The sequence below is a fragment of the Takifugu flavidus genome, chromosome 3, assembly GCF_003711565.1.
Source record: "Takifugu flavidus isolate HTHZ2018 chromosome 3, ASM371156v2, whole genome shotgun sequence".
Lineage (NCBI taxonomy): Eukaryota > Metazoa > Chordata > Actinopteri > Tetraodontiformes > Tetraodontidae > Takifugu > Takifugu flavidus.
The window spans coordinates 12,286,504-12,302,853 of NC_079522.1; the positions used below are offsets into that span (position 1 = coordinate 12,286,504).

A 16,350-nucleotide genomic window follows, 5' to 3' on the forward strand; every position below is an offset into this window, starting at 1 on the left:
TCACGATCATAAAAAATATCGGTTTTACTAGAGAAGGTTACAAAAATCATCACTATATAGGAGCAGTAGAACTACTTCCAACTTAAAAAATAAAACCATAATGAAAACAACTACAGGGACTACAATGCCATCAAAGTACAATGAAATTTTCTTTAGAAAAGGGGGGTGGAGGAGGGGGCAAACACCGCCTACCATAACTGTCAGTACAATTGACTACACATCACCTGAAAAAACTGACATATTCATGTCTCCTTCATGCAAATAACGAGGAAACAACAACACCCTGACAAGTATCGCCTTATAAGAAAGTTTGCCTTTACAGCAGCCTGTAGGCAAAGCACGTATATCTATCAACATAACACACATGGCAATATAGTCCTTTTTTATACAGAATAGACAGCTGCACACATGGACGATACTGACATGCTTTGTTTGGTTACAATTCAAAAGGGTTTTTTTGTCTTCAGTGTTTTTCCTCGTTTTTTTTTCTCTTTTTTTTAAGGTTAAAATAACCAGTGGCGGTCGATATAGGATATAGCTCATGATTATTAAAGAAGATCTGATTATAAAATCAATGTATGAAAATTCCTGACTTGTTTTATCCAGAGTGTAAACAGTCTCTGAGGCTCATCATGAGGCATCACAAGTGAAACAAAAACAGTGAGCTTTTTTTTGTCCTCGTCTCAGATGTGGACGAGTCGTTTGGCTGAAAAAAAAAAATGCACAAATGGGTTCAATAAATTCATCATTACGGAATCACAAGAAGAAAGAACTAAACTTAGCTGCTTAAAAGTAAAGAAACCACAATTCCAGCTTATTTTCTTCCACGTTTTAAAATGTATAATGTCACAAGCACCTCAAGCCATCAAATCATACCATGACTGCACTGCATCCCTCTCACAACATTGCAATTATTATATCAAATGCAGAACTAGTAATTGAGTGCTAAACACATATCTCAAAGGGTATAAGTACATCTATCTGGGGGGGCAAAATAAAATCAAAGCATGGCAACACAATGAGTGTTTTCTCCCTTTTCGGACGTTTGGGTCAATTTGGCTGATTCAGCTATTTACAGGTGAAACGCCAGCCCATCAAATGTGAGCTGGGGCTTTGGAAGAGTAGCTAAAATCAAGTTTTCACCGTGATATCTGCAGTGTGTCACTTTTTAGCGAATAAGCATGCTAGGGGTAAAAGGAATAAACCAAAACTGCAACTGCCTCCGGTTACACTAATTAAATGCTAAGCTAACGCCAGCAGCCCATCAGCTTTCAGTGCAGCGCCACTAATCTTGAAATGGATAAATAAATTCTAATCGTGTGAAAGCACAGAATTCTATGAGATACCACATTATTTGAGTCATATTAAGAAAAACTGGGCACGAGGAATTTTCATTCTCCCAACTTTGCTGCAGTGCAACCATAAATTGAGTATCAACAACAGAAAGTTTCAAATGGAGAACAAAGTTAAGGGGGGCGGGGATCCATGAGAGAAAATATAAGGAAGAAGAAAGATCAAAAGAGTTCCTGGCATACTTAAAAAAACATTTGTACACATTCGCACAATATATTCATGTTCATATATATATGCATATAAAACACCAAAAAACAGGGAAGTTGAGTCACTGCGGTTGTGGCTGACAGTGACAATTTGTATGTTTTGGATTTGTGTGTGTGTGTGTGTGCAGTTGTGTCGACAGGCTGTACTGGCTCAGGGCGCGAAGCCATCACAGCCGGGCCACGTTTCATGGGTCACCGCCCAACAGCACGTAGGAGGAGACACTTCCGAACCGCTGGGTCGTACCTGAGCTCGACCTGCGCGGGACGATCTCTCAGGTTCTGAAGCATCTGCCTCCGTTCGGGCCTGCCGCTTCTCCTCATCCTCTATTCTCTTCCCCGCAGCTCTTTGTGGACAGGAAGAGGATGGAGAATGGGGAAGCTGTGGGACTATCAAACATGACCGAGGTGGGGGGTTTTAACAGCAGGTGGGGGGGTGGGGGGGTTGCTTGGTGTCGGAAGGGATGGCGGCTGACGTGCGGAGGTGATGGGTGGTTGCAGAGGGGCAGTTTGTCCTTATGAGTAGGAGGAGTTCTGGCCCTCCTTGGACCGCGCCTCAGCCTCCAAATCCTGGTCGTCCTTGGTCTTGATGTCCTGGTAATCGTGCGTGGAGGCGGCACTCTTCAGGTAGGCCCAGTTGGCTGACAAGATCATCAGATAGTGGATCTGGAGAATGGAGATGCGAACAAGTTCCATTTCAGTTTCACATCATTTGACACCGCTCGATGTCGGTTCCTCCTATCTGTAGTAGTTGGCTGGAAACTGTGCGGTCATGTGACCCGGCACTACTCCTGCAGAAATGCTGAGTGCTGTTTTTAGAATCTCTGTGGACACACTGCGAATCAGTCCACCTACACAGCTGAGTAAAACACTGACCCTGTTCTGCACATACGCAGCAGCCTGCAGGCCCGCTCTCCAACCTGCCCGATGTAAGACCATCAGAGACGGGGTTGCTACGGCAACTGAAATAGTGCCATAGCAACGTGCATATGAGTAACTCATCATCAGCGGGATCGCCAGAAACTTACCAGGGCGATGACGGTGGCGCCGGCGCCAGCGAGCGCAACGATGTAGAGATGGTAGGACAGGTAGAACTGCGGATGAGAAGGGGGGATGTAAGCGAGGAGGCGCAGGCGGAGATTAAAGCAGATAGAAAAGGGTCGGGGCGGCGGGCTCTCACCTCGCTGGTGTTACAGATGTCTCCCAGTGTGGCCCCGCAAGCTTTGCCCGGTGTGGCATTCCAGGGAATAATACCTACAGGATCAGAGAGATGAAACATTACAGGGCTGCCACCCCTTTCTCATCGGAGACAAGAAGCTTTTTCCTCCCCCGAGACTGTATGATTGAAGGCATTATGAATTAGGCTCGGATAAAGATTAAAGGAAACGGGGCTGCTGCTGCTGCTGCTGCCTCTCCTATTGAAAAATATGGGTCATTTAAATTCATTTTACTACAAGAATGATTGTTTAAAACCACGCTTGCAAGAGCATCTCCCAATCTTAATTAATAGTATCATTGTAAATATGATTAGCATTAGCGGTTACTTGTCCTGAAATTCTGAGGATAATTTGATATGTGCCAGTAATTGGGGTTAATATTTCTGTGCGGTATAGCACAGCTGCCAAATGAAGCATTATGCGGTCCTCATCCTGCTTTGCTATCGGGCCAGCTGTTCCTCAAATGTGGGTCACATACTGTACATTAGGCCATCAAACAGATAACCAGATAAGCAATCACAATCGAGTGTTACTGCACTCTAATACTGCAGGAAGGTGGATTTTCACTGAGATTCAATCAGGATTTCAAGAATTCTTTTTTTAGATCCGTTTGCTGACGTTTGAAGGTGGTGTTCATATTTGAACAGCTTCGCCCAGATGATGTCAAATGATGTCGCCATGAAAAATAGTTGTGTACCAATTTTAATCATGTCAAAGCAAAAAGAAATGTTTTTGGATCACACCCTTGATAACATGAAAGCACAGCGTGCAGTCTGACCATTTTTGGTTCAACTTTAAGTTAAATTACCCTGGAAAAGGGGCCGGGGTGGCACGCTAATGTGTGAGCCGATTTGAAAGAATCGCTTCATTAGCAAAGATTAAAAAAAACAACGTTTCTGATATTTTTCTGGGTTAGTATGACATCATTGTTGCGGGAATGGACAGTGACAACTCACCGTACTGCCTGACGTCCACACAGATGGAGTCAGGAGAGGTGATGTTGGCGTCAGGGGATCTCATGGCTGCACAGGTGGTCCACATGTTGAAGAAGAGGAAAACGGGTACCGCTGTGAAGACGAAGATGGCGATGAAGGTGAGAGCGAGGATGTAGGTCAGGAACATGAACTGCAGGAGAGGACAAAGGTGACGGGAAAATGTTGAGAGTTTAGTGCTTCAATTAATGTTACTGGACATCTGCAGGGTAATCAGGCTGGAAAGGATGAACTGTGCCAGAGTTCCCCTCCAGGCTTCAGGCGAGATTATGAGTGTGTGTGTGTGTGTTTATCATCTCTCTGTATGTGCCAGTGGATGCGGTCACGAGAACTTACACCACTGACTTGGAAAGTTAACATTTTCCCTTCATTTAACATGAATCGGAGACTTTAGCCAGTTCTGTTCACGTACGAAAGCAGTGATGCAGCGTCCACAGACGGTGGTCTTGAAGTCACTCTGCAGCTCCTTCTTGATGGCGCTGGTGGTGTAAAAGCCCTCAGCCAGAAGGATGATGGCGTATACAAAGAAGAAGGAGGCGATGCCGTAGATGATGTACTGAAAGATCTGGATCCTGGACACAAGCAAACAAATCTGAATTGTCGTTTTCTTGGAGCTGTGTGTTACTCAGACCGTGTCCCTTGAACTTACACCAGGGCGAGGGTGGCGTGGTCACTGGTGACCCTGGAGAAGTGGTTCTCCAGCATCGTGAGGGTGCCGGTCAATGCCACATGGCCACAGCCGCAGAAAAGGGCCACACCCGAGAAGCAGAGGATGGTCGCCACCAGGGAAGCGTAGGGCACCCCGCCCAGACACTTGATGCAACACTCGAAACATCCTGCAGAGGAAGAGGACGAAGGTCGTACAGTTGCAGTCACCTTCAGTTCAACTGTTGCCATATTGTTTTACTGCTGTGGAAACCAATGACTCGCTCAGAAAAGAGTTTGCATTGGCAGAAATCAGTGGCAAAAGTCTGAAGAATCAGCACAAATCTTTATAGGGAGATTTGTTGCCATCTAGTGGTGAGGACACGGGCTTCCACACCTGTCAGTGGTGACCCAGAATAAAGTAGACTATTCCGAGATTGCATCCAAAAGTATTCAGAAATATGAAGTGGAATTTAAAGTTCTGCTTCACATCAATATTTATAGGCCGCTAAATCAACAAAAACCACAACAAATAACAGATAGAGTTGACTGCATTCTATAAAAAGCAATCATATAAATATTAGATTTTATGTTCCTGGATGCTAACATGCCTGAAGGGGACGAAAGTGGCTGCCGAGTGAATGTGGACCACAATTTTCCTTCCTTGGATCAGCTCTGGTGAAACTTCCAGGGCTCCCAGCCGCCTTTTGTCCACTGCCGTTTAACAGCGGAGGCTCGTGCGGACACCCTTGTCTGTTCGCCTCTACAAGATACGCGCTGGCCTGTCAGGCGTGTCGTGCACCTAATCAGAGCATCTTCCACAGTTGGCGTTCCTTCACTTTGAGCTCAGCTGGCGAGTGCTGAATATTACATGGAAACTGCACTGCACACCCATCACCCGCTCAAAAATATATTCCATCTCCCTTTTGTCCATTCACAAGCCTTTCTACTGGTTCCAGATGGAATAAATAACTTATGTCTTCACCCAGGCACCACAGAAGTAATATTTAAGTGATATATCTTATAAAATACTGAGACGTCTCTGGTGCTAGATGGTGCTGTGCAGCTTGGTTTATGCCCAAGATAAGGGCGATAATAGGGTCGCAGAATGGTGATCAATGTGCGTTCGTGCTGGTGGAATCTTGATAAATTAGCAAAATTTGTTGTCCATTGAAGGCGGCAAGCGAGTGAAGAGTGATTTGGGATTCGTGCGCTGCGCGGGATTGATTGTTGGTGCATGCTTTCTGCTGCCATCATGGTCAGGAGGATAAAGAGCGATGAGAAAGCCGAGGAAATAACACATTGTGTTGCACACAAGAGTCCCATCTTATATAACAGCCGGTAAAAATAGCTCCTCCAGCAAAGGGGAAACTTACTGTTGAAAAAAGGGACGATCTAAATGAACTGTCTTGTGTGCCACTTTTCTGTTTCCATGACAACATGCTCCAATTGGCAGCTGGGAAGTAAATTTATGACAGGTTGCATCTGCCAATTGGAGCATGTTCAGAATGTGTTGAATCTACACATTTCTGTTTGTAAAGGCTGAGCACACATCAGACCTGCGCTAACGGACGTCCACGCTCATTCTAATCGATCTCCTTGGTCAGATGAGAGAACCAGACTGAGACCTCAGACTGACGGATGGGGAATCCAAGCTAACGTCGCCCTCGGGAGAAACTGTTTGGCACCACTTAGAACTTTCACGAGCATCAGGTTTCAGTTCACTGAGGGAAAAAAAAACCTGCGATAATTTTACCAGCATGATGGGGACTTTTCTGGTCACGATGAGGGGGAAATACGGCCCAGGTCTCTGCTGTAGCTGCAGGTTTAGCCTTCATGGGCTCATTGTATTTCTTCTGGGGAGCTTTCTTCAGGGCTCACTGCTGCAAAGAGTCCTCGAGTTCTGAGACGAGCAGCAGGGAGGTGGGTAGAACTATGGGTGGGAGGATATTTGCATATTCAGAGATGCTCACACGGCTGCAAGGAGGAAGGTGAAGGGACGTTTCTAAAATGGTCTCCCGGTTGTTGAGGTTCACCTCAGGCTCAAGTGATATGTGACCATTTAGATCCACCACATGGAGAGTAAATGAACACCCCGAGCTTCAAATGTGAGCACCACTTCTCCAAAAGTGTGCCACTGCTACTGTGGAAGAATCTGTGTTGTGTAACCAAGTGGAGTCTCGTTGCATAATAGATCCAAATCCTATTAATGTTAATGAAGGAATCACATTGATGGAGTGGTGGAGCTGATAAGGCTCTAAAATCCTGAGCTGAATGTGAGGGCTGCAAACGGACTCATGGGCAACGCAGCAGCCGCTGCCAGGCCGTTTGGCCGGAGTGGCTCAAGCTCAACAGGTAATTTGGTGTCACGATCCGCCGCAATTTCTGTGATTTGAGATGGGAGAAAAAACTGTCGCGGAATTCATTTTCAATAGAAAATCAGGAGTCAGCTTTAACTCTCTGGAAGCCTATTTTTACTTCACACCTTTGAACCACAAACCTGCCTTAAAGTCTCTTCCTCTCAGCCCACACAGTGTCATAGAAGAATTAGCAGTTCAAAAAGAGGAAAAACAGCAAACAAGAAGCTTTGAGCAGCCTCTGGATGTGGCTGTTAGTTTGAAAGCGCACTAATGGGACCCAGGCAGTCGGAGTGACCAGTTTAAGCCAATCCAAACAGTAATCGATAAGCTGTTCATTAGAGTAGAGTTTAGGTGACACACAGGCCGGCCCCTCTCTTCTATAGCTCAATGCATTTCCCTCAGCCTTGTGTTGCCAGTATAACTTTTCATTTCTTTGAAATATGACTGCACGGGCCACACTGCGCCGTCAATGGTCCAGCTGGAGTTAAAGCACAATAAGCAACGCTCCAGTTCTAAGGTTCTTATTGTTATCTTAAGGATCTCGGATGATGTCGCATCAGGTTGGAGAGACTTTTTCCAAGCGGTGTGACAGATGAAAGCTTGTAATTAAGGTTTTAGGTTCCCCACTGTCAAAGCTTTGTTTTCTGCAGCAGCTTGAAGGAAGAATTCATTTGGTTCCTTTCAATTAGCGTCTGAGGGTGACAATCAAGCAAGACTGTGATTACAGATTCCTGATCTCGCTTTTTTCTGCAGAAATGAGGAACGAAGACCGGATGCATGAGATCGATATAGAGCGAGCAGAGGAACAAAGGGAGAACGAGAGAAGAGGGTGAAGAACAAGCGAGGAGGAACGGAGAGAGCGCGATTGATAAAGTGTAAGCAACAAGCAGTTCCTGGCCCGAGGGCCAGCAAACAGCAGTTGCTATGGCAACACGTTACCCACGACCCAATTCAGCGTTGCGCACACGTTCGCGTAGCTGTAGATGGACGTGAAGGGCTAAATGGTGATAAAGGTTGGGAAACTAGAGAGATGGAAGGATCTATATCTAAGTCACACAGATATATTCCGTTTTTGTTAGTACATCTAAACATCAATCTGTGGTTTTTGCATTAATTCTAAAGTCAGTTTCATGTTTTAGGTCTCGGCCGTACATTTAACCAGCCATCGATGCCGGACCCACCTGACGGTCGTCTGCAGCTGGGCTGCAGGAGACGCCACACGCCACAGAGCAGAGCCAGGCCACATCCCAGCATAGGTTTCAGAGCTGCGCTGTGCAGCAGCATCAATTGACCAGCATGTTTCATACATTCTCCCTGAATATCAACGCTTGCACGTATCTATTAGGAGCCCAACAACAGTGGCGCAGCGAGCTTATGGCCAACTGTTCATACATTCAGTTCATCTGCCAGGAATAGCAGCATTAATAAAGCTTTGTGAATATTTCAGCGACCGGCCTGGTCCCTGCCTACGGCCGTACTCTAATTTAGAAGTGCCGTATTCATTATGGGGCGAATTCCTTCCAATGCATTGTGGGTAGGTTTTCACAAGAGCTGGGGGAGAGGGTGAGGAAGGATGTGGGGAAATGAAGGAGAGAGCAAGGAGGGGAGGGGGGGTTAAAAAAGCAGTCCCGTCTGTTTGATGGCAGCAGACGGAAAGTCGTAACTTCGGCTTCATCCTGGGACGGTTCCGTCGTTTTACTCAAGCCAGAGGATAAAACGCTCCGCTGCGCTTTAATAGAAGTCATTTAAAGAACATTGGACCCACACTGAGGATGAGATCAGAACCGAGCCGCAGCATTTCCTGAAAGCGTAGTTACAACTGTCGCTAAAGGCTTGTACCAGGGAAGACAAATATCAAATCACAACGGCAGCTTCTCAGGGTGTTTTGGTTTGTGAGGTTCAGCACGTTAGCGTATCAGATGTTTTCAGTAAACGCCTCGTGTCCTGTCATTGATCGAGGGGCCTTGTTGTTTGCTAGGTAAGAGGATGACGCCTCTGCTGGCACTGTCTTCGATTCAGGAGTATTTTTCGACATAACTGACCCTAATCTGTTTGTGACAGACCCTGGGCAGCATGTGCTACTTTATAAACGCCACATCTGGCCGAGCATAATGGACCGTGACAGAGGCTAGAATCAATTTCTGGTCGATACTTTTATCCCGCCGGTTGCGCCTCTGTTTATGTGGTCGGTTCTGGGTTAAATTCCAACAGCAGCTCAGCCCAGACGCACCAATCACACCCGGCAGTGTGAGGCACCGCTCAGTCAGGCCAGGTTACAACCAATTACACTCCATCAAGCAAATAAATGACAAAAAGTACTGAGAAACAACTGCTTTTTAAAGAAATTCTTAAACTTTGACTACTGTATCTGGAAATTTGTTTTTCATATTCTATTATTCAGTATTTTTCTCATGGGGCAGTGGTACAATGTTATCACCTGCTATTATATAATTAGGTTTTTGCCCTCAAGGCTGTTTCCCACAACGAGTAAACTACCATTAATGGTGTTTATTAGCTGTGCTGCAGGGTGTTCGGCTTAAGCTAAACTAAAATGGCAGGCAGACTGCTCATTTCTTTTGTAGTGTGGAAACTGGCTAATACTTGAGGTAGGATCACCTGTCCTGAGCTGCCATCCTAAAAGTCACCTAAACATGGCCCTAGGCCTGTTGGATTGTGTAATGCCCCTATCGAGCCGAATATGCAACCAATTTGGCTGGTGCTACTTATTCTCGAGCTGTTAAAGCAAGATTAACCTCCTCCCCTCATGTGATTATGAAGTTTCATATTCTGGTGGCTTCAGGGGCTGATGAACCCAGTGCACACAAGGACTGACTTAATGTGCAGTCACAAATAAATGCTACTGCACACTGATGTGATCCCCCCCCCTTTAAACTGGCAGATTTACTTAAGCCAGGTGGTACAGTCAGGGATACAGTTTGGGTTAAACATTGGAGATAAATGTAGCTGCAAAAGGCGGGTAGATTATAAATCCACACATGGATGCATGAAATAAGAATCACTGGCAAAACAAGCATGCAAACTTTAGCGTCTAACCCTGAAGTGGGCAGTGAAATCATCAGTCAAAAGGGTGAAAAACTGGCTGGGAGCCAGCAACAGCACCTAGGTGGGCAGTAGCGGTCCCGGGGTGACCCACTCCTCACCCAGGCCCTGTCTTTTATTCATGTCAGCCATGGCTAATGATGACGAGTGCTAATCACCATCAGGGCTTTATGGGCTGTGGATGAGAGGAGCAGCTTGGACATCAGTGGGTGATGGAGGACGGCCAGGGGAGGCTGGCATCAGTCAGGAACAGGGCCTGCTGTGCCATCCTGCCACTTGCTGCTATTCATATTCTGCAGACTCATCTGTACATGACGGAGGTGAAAATCTCAAACTTCGGTGATAAAAAAAGCCTTTCATCTGATTGAAGGTCCAGTCCTTCAGTAAAGATTCTAAACAGGTCAATTAAAATGATGAACTAATTTCTGTTTTTTTACGCACTACTTGTGTCCTTTACATCACTGTGATAGGTGGATTGGCTGCCCCCTCCAGTTGTGTTCCCTTTGACCTGCCTTTCCTATAAGACTGTGGGTTCATTTAAATACCTCAGACCCAGATTGTTCTGACTGCTGTCTCCGTCAACATCCTCTAAAGTTCTCCAATTCATTTAACATCATTAATGTCAGGAAGACAAGCCTCTTGTCTGTGGGTAGATGTGCACGCCCCCCAGAGTGCTGCCTTAAATAGAGCTTTGAAAAGATGTGCTAGAGAGTGAAGAGATTTTTAATATAACCTAACCTGGCTTTCAGTATGGACCTGCATTTATCAACAAAGACAAGAACATGTCTGAGAGACATCTCTATCCAGTCTTGCTACCAGTACAGATGCACCTTTTCTTTAAAAGTGACTTGGACTGTCCGTATGTAACAGGTTCATGAAAAAATATTAGCACCAGAGGTGTGCAGCACAATGGTCGTTACAACAAAACAACAAATAAACCACCAACAACACGTGAGTTCCTGCTATCATCCTGTTACCATATCTGATAACGACCAGTTTGCCAAAGATGAAGCTTTGCATCGGCCCTAAATAAAGAAGCACATTTGAATTATAAATGTGACAACAGTGTCAGGGTCTGCAACTGTGCTTGGGTAAAAATAGCCCACATGCCTTTGGTGCAAGGAAAGCACCACCACAGACGTTTCCCTGAACCTCTCCTGGTCACTGACACGTAAACAAATAGGTGAGCACGCACCGACAAACAAACACACATATACATCCAGATGGAGGCTGACAGTGCGCCCTGTGTGATGGCTTTCACATGCTTCCACTACCTCACACACCTCCGGGGTGAGAGCGGAATAGGCCAAGTGTGTGCGCATATGTGTGCGGCTGAGAGGCAGATAAGCAAACGGGGGGGAGGTATGACGAGATGGAGAGGAGAAAACAGTATAAACAAAAGGCTTTTTTTTCTATTAATGTTACAATTCATCCGGTTAGTGGAACATAAGTATGTATTGCTGAATACAATCAAGTGTTTTCATGAATACTGCAGGTTCAGCAGTTCGACCAGGTGTCTCATATTGCAAAGGCTGTAGGTTTGAGTCCCTCTGGACCTGTGTGTATTTGTCCTGTGTCCGTGTGGGTTTCCCCCAGACCTGTGCAGGGTGTGTTCCTGATTCTCTCCCAGTGACTGATGGCATAAATCCCCACCATACCGATCAGGAAAGATCTTTGATATAAAGAGAACCCATCAACAAAGCAAACAAAGGCCTTTGTTTTTAAGGCACCGTTGCTATTAGCAACGCTATTTAAAATGATGTGGCTATTCCTTAAAATCCATCCATTTTCTGCTCTGAGAAAGCTAAAATGGTGGCAAAGAATCTTTTTAGGATTTAAAATTGAGTGTGTGTAATTTGGGTTGTAAAGTGGATTAAGTACAATAACACCGACAAGTTAATTCAGAAGCGGTGCGTGCCAGCCTTTTCCTAATATTTACAGTACAACAGTGATCCGTGAAGGATTAATTTGTTTTTATCTAAAGTGTGGCATATTGCGCATGACCGAAATGTTCAGTGTTTATTATCAACACAAACTGAATATCACCTTGAGCACGGGTAACAGTCCACCATCCCAGGAAAGAATAGCTAAGGCTTAATAATGATCATTTCAATCATTTGACCAGCTGTTTGTGCATGAAGAGGACACTTCTTTAAATTTGTCCCTTAGCTGAAACCACATTGCATTACCCTTCTGTCAACATCCTACATTGCTTAAGTCAAACACCACAGCAAAGTGGTGAATGTTTTGGAATTTTTTTACGCTTCATGGGCAGGAACAGGTCAAAACAACCTGCACTCTTACAGTGTATCACCCAACAGTGATATGCAACCATGATTCTGACCTGAGCATCCTAAGGGAAGGGCATGAGCCACCAGCAATTAATGCAAGACAGGGCACACATATACGGAAGGTGTGTAACTAATATTAACAACAGTGTGGATACAAGCCACCTCCAACAGAGGTTAGTAGTAGGATAGTAGGTGTAACTGCTCCTCAGATCGTAGCTGACACGTCTTTATCTTCATCCACTGTGACTCATCAGAGATGAGACAATTATGGGACAAAATCCGATGATCTGCCAAAAACCCACAAACACCAGCGGCATCATCTATACTACAGATAATAAAGCCCAAATTTCCCTTTGCAAAAATGATGGAAGTCCAGGACAATTGGCTTGACAGACATATGATGTATTTGCTGCTATCTGACCTGTTCTTCAAAGTGACACCTAAACATTTGATGCACATTATAAGACTTATAATGTGTTGCAGGGCTAGCTGATACAGCTTTGGAACACCTGTTGTCATGGCATGATATAGAGGACTTGTTTCAATAAATCAAGTGTTGAACGCTGGATCATCGAGTTATTCCTGTATTGCTACTTTCCCCTCATGGATTTTCTCTAATTATTCATCTCAGGGCTGCTTATATGGCCGTTTATACGATTTGCTAGGTTTAATAAACACAGATGAATCACAGCTGGAACATTTTGCCACATGTGCGTCGTGATGCAGCAGGAAACTATAATATTTATCCTCAAACTTCTTGTGCTCTGAGTCAGAAACATGCCTGTTTTTAAAGGAAGGGGAAACGCTGGCACACAATCTCCACACCAATCTCCTTACTTGACATCCGTTGCGCTTCTTGCTCTGACAGTAAATCTTCAGCTGCTTAAATGATGCTATAAGCTTGTGGGTAAATTCCAGATGTCAACGCCAATGATTGCAGCATCAAATAAGCCGTCCTTCGGTCCGGTTATTTTCAACACAGCGGTGTGGGTGGAAATGAGTTGCACAGTATCACACCTGGAGAACAGCACCCCAAACTGCTGATGGTGACCCGCAAATGCACCATGATAAAAAGTTAAATTAAAAAACAGATGGGTAATTGCGGGGAGTATAAATATTCCTTACGCCCTCATGCAGCCCGCAGCCTCGGTATCCCGAGGGGCGTAGAATATAGTGAAGTTGGAGCTCAAAGGCTCTGATTGGACAGCAGCCTGTGTGTGGCAGCATGCCCCATGAGAGGATGATGTCATGTCTTTTGAAAATATCACCAGTGAGGGACACCCCACTCTTCTGCGTGTTTACGTCAGCGACGTTGTGACCCAGGACTGTCGCAGCTGCGGGGTGCAAAGAAGCGTCTGCCTTTAAATGCTAACATCCTTGCTATTGCAGAGGGAGCCACAGTTTCTGCACAGGTGTGCACTGGTCGACTGTAACCTCATTTCTTATAGAGAGCCTTATATCTAACCTCAATAGATTAGACATTAGTGAGAATTTGCTCATTTTGGAGCTGCTGATATTTGTTTAAAGCACACGGACGCCTCTGACACCTCCACAGGTGACGCTCCAGAAAACCTGAGAAGAGGCAATGATGCTGGGTGTTGGTGTGAGGTGAGTAAAGCCCCTCCAGCTACCTCCTCTCTCTCTTTACACACACACACACACACACACACACACACACACACACACACACACATAAAAATCACCCCAAATCCATCAATGTAAGGCTCATCGTCCTGCTGTCATCTAACTCGGGTCAATTTCACTGTCAAACCACAATGGAAATAGTGGCCATAGTGCATGGCCGTCTTCCAACGCACAGTGACACGCCTACACTGCCTACACACGCACATATTCAGCTCGGAATCAACAGCTGGACTGGATGCAAACGCACCCGATTGATTTGCGTGCGCGTATGAACGGCGGCAGTGTATTTTCACGCAGGCTGCGTGAATTCTTCTGCATGCCTGAGCGCAAAGGTAGGGACAGACAGCCACGTCCATCCGCGCACCGTCGACTGTGGGTTTCTGCAGCAGACACAGCATCCGCGCACAAAACAACCCCCGTGCGTTGACTAATCGCTGACAGACAAGAGAGCGACGCTCCGGTGGGAGGATCGACGATAATCGAAGCGGCTGCGGCGGAGTGACAATCATGGAGCCGCCGCACCTGAGCCTGCAACCGCGGAGCCCGTGCGCGGCTCACGATGGCAGCGATAATGCTTCCGATGTAGACGCCAATGCACAATTAAAAGAAAGAAAAAAAAGGAAGAAAATTGGCATTCATCTGGTGGACAAACCACACGCCCGCCAACGCTGTCGCCTGCCTACAAACCCGTCTGAAGGCGCACAATACTGAATAAGCTGCACGCGGGATTGGCGCGATAATCTCTGGAGTCTGGAGCAGAGAGACGGAATTTGATTTTGTGTTTAATTTTAAAAACATCTTCAAATACATGAATCCAATTAAAATATGTTTATTACGCCGCTACGATGTCGCAGACAAAAGCCAAGTGAGGCGCTCGGGCTGGCGCAGACGCGCATGTCTCCCGAGAGGCGCAGAAATATACAAAAACGCGGTCTGGGCGTACCTTTGCTCTCCTGTCCTTCGTCTTGGTTCTCCTCTGCGTTGGAGTCCATGTTAGGCTTTGTCCCATCCATTATTTTAGGATTATATAGTCTCCCTGTGGCACTGGTACCTTATGGTCTTGACGGTGGAGCCTGTTCTGGTGACTTGATGCTCTCTCTCTCTCTCTCTCTCTCTCTCTCTCTCTCTCTCTCTCTCTCTCTCTCTCTTTCTCTCTTCATCCCTCCCTCCCACCTTTCACCCTTACTGTTCATGCTGAGTTCCGTCACCATTAAAGATAAGTTTCAAAATAGGAAAGCGATTTCACAGTAAAAGAAGATCAATTGTGTTTTTCTCTTCTATATATTATGTTGTCATTGTTGCACCCATCTGCAAATCCCTCTTTTATATTCTTTGAACAGGAGGGAAATACATTGTGAAATGATGGTAAATATATAGAATATGCAAACTCATGGGTAACCAACCATGAACACACACAGGCGCTCAGACGCACACACAACCACACCGCCCCCTCTCCATCTGGTGAATTAAAATCAGCGAGGAAAGGAAGAGTGAAGGGACAGAAATAAGAGGGGAAATGACTGATGTCACTTTTCAGATTCTGTTTCAATCATAAAGCAGAAATGTACTGATGCATGTACGTGCGCCTACACACATGGTACAAAAGAAATATCAAATTAGCACCAACACAGAAAGAATTTCCACTTCTTCAAAGAGCTGTTTGAACTTGGGAAACAGTGGGACAGAGAAGCTAAAGGGACTGGTTATAGTGGGACAGAGAAGCTAAAGGGACTGGTTATAGTGGGACAGAGAAGCTAAAGGGACTGGTTATAGTGGGACAGAGAAGCTAAAGGGACTGGTTATAGTGGGACAGAGAAGCTAAAGGGACTGGTTATAGTGGGACAGAGAAGCTAAAGGGACTGGTTACAGTGGGACAGAGAAGCTAAAGGGACTGGTTACAGTGGGACAGAGAAGCTAAAGGGACTGGTTACAGTGGGACAGAGAAGCTAAATGGACTGGTTACAGTGGGACAGAGAAGCTAAAGGGACTGGTTACAGTGGACAGAGAAGCTAAAGGGACTGGTTACAGTGGGACAGAGAAGCTAAATGGACTGGTTACAGTGGGACAGAGAAGCTAAAGGGACCTTTAGGGGTCTTTGCACCTCTAATCACTCTAACTGTATTCAGCAGACTGGAATATCGATGGTGTTCTTGCTGCCTCGTTTGCTTGATGCAGTTTCCTGGTTCTCACCAAATCAGCATCAGGCAGCATCAAATGAGTCACACATAAAATACAGTCCCAGTACAATTAAAAACCCAACAGCCAAGCTCCGTGAATATTCTCCTTCTCATTCTCTCATGAGAAGTCAAGACAGGTTCAGGAATTGAGGAGGACTGGCTGGCATAAGGGTGCTGGTGGTCCCCTTTATTCAGAGAAGAGACCACCAGGAGGACTTCTGCTGTGGTTCTGTGGATCCACGTATGAATGATAGACACATCCTGTAACAATGGCGGGCCATCTGTTGTGAATCCTCTTAAATAAGGTTTTAAATCGAGCACGCGCAGCCCCGATTGAGACAAAAGATCAACACAACAGTCCTGGACCACCCCACCCCCACCTTCCTCATAGACACGGTGCAGGCTGAG

At 45.7% G+C, this 16,350-nt stretch overlaps 1 protein-coding gene across 3 annotated transcripts in view; it reads right to left on the reverse strand.

Annotated features, from left to right (window-relative positions):
* The window catches only part of LOC130522049 (neuronal membrane glycoprotein M6-b-like), a 23,400-nt gene continuing 7,050 nt past the window's right edge, over positions 1–16,350 (reverse strand). The window contains exons 1-7 of one of the 3 annotated variants that reach the window (XM_057025979.1): positions 14,709–14,931; positions 4,415–4,601; positions 4,178–4,337; positions 3,730–3,898; positions 2,737–2,810; positions 2,585–2,650; positions 1–2,222 (exon numbers count right to left, since the gene is read on the reverse strand). In XM_057025979.1, coding sequence (XP_056881959.1) covers positions 2,073–2,222; positions 2,585–2,650; positions 2,737–2,810; positions 3,730–3,898; positions 4,178–4,337; positions 4,415–4,601; positions 14,709–14,778 — 876 coding nt within the window. In that variant the 5' untranslated portion in view covers positions 14,779–14,931 and the 3' untranslated portion in view covers positions 1–2,072. Of the gene's footprint in view, positions 2,223–2,584; positions 2,651–2,736; positions 2,811–3,729; positions 3,899–4,177; positions 4,338–4,414; positions 4,602–12,958; positions 13,227–14,708; positions 14,932–16,350 lie in introns of those variants that run through there. The other 2 variants (XM_057025980.1, XM_057025981.1) reach the window with 2 other exon arrangements.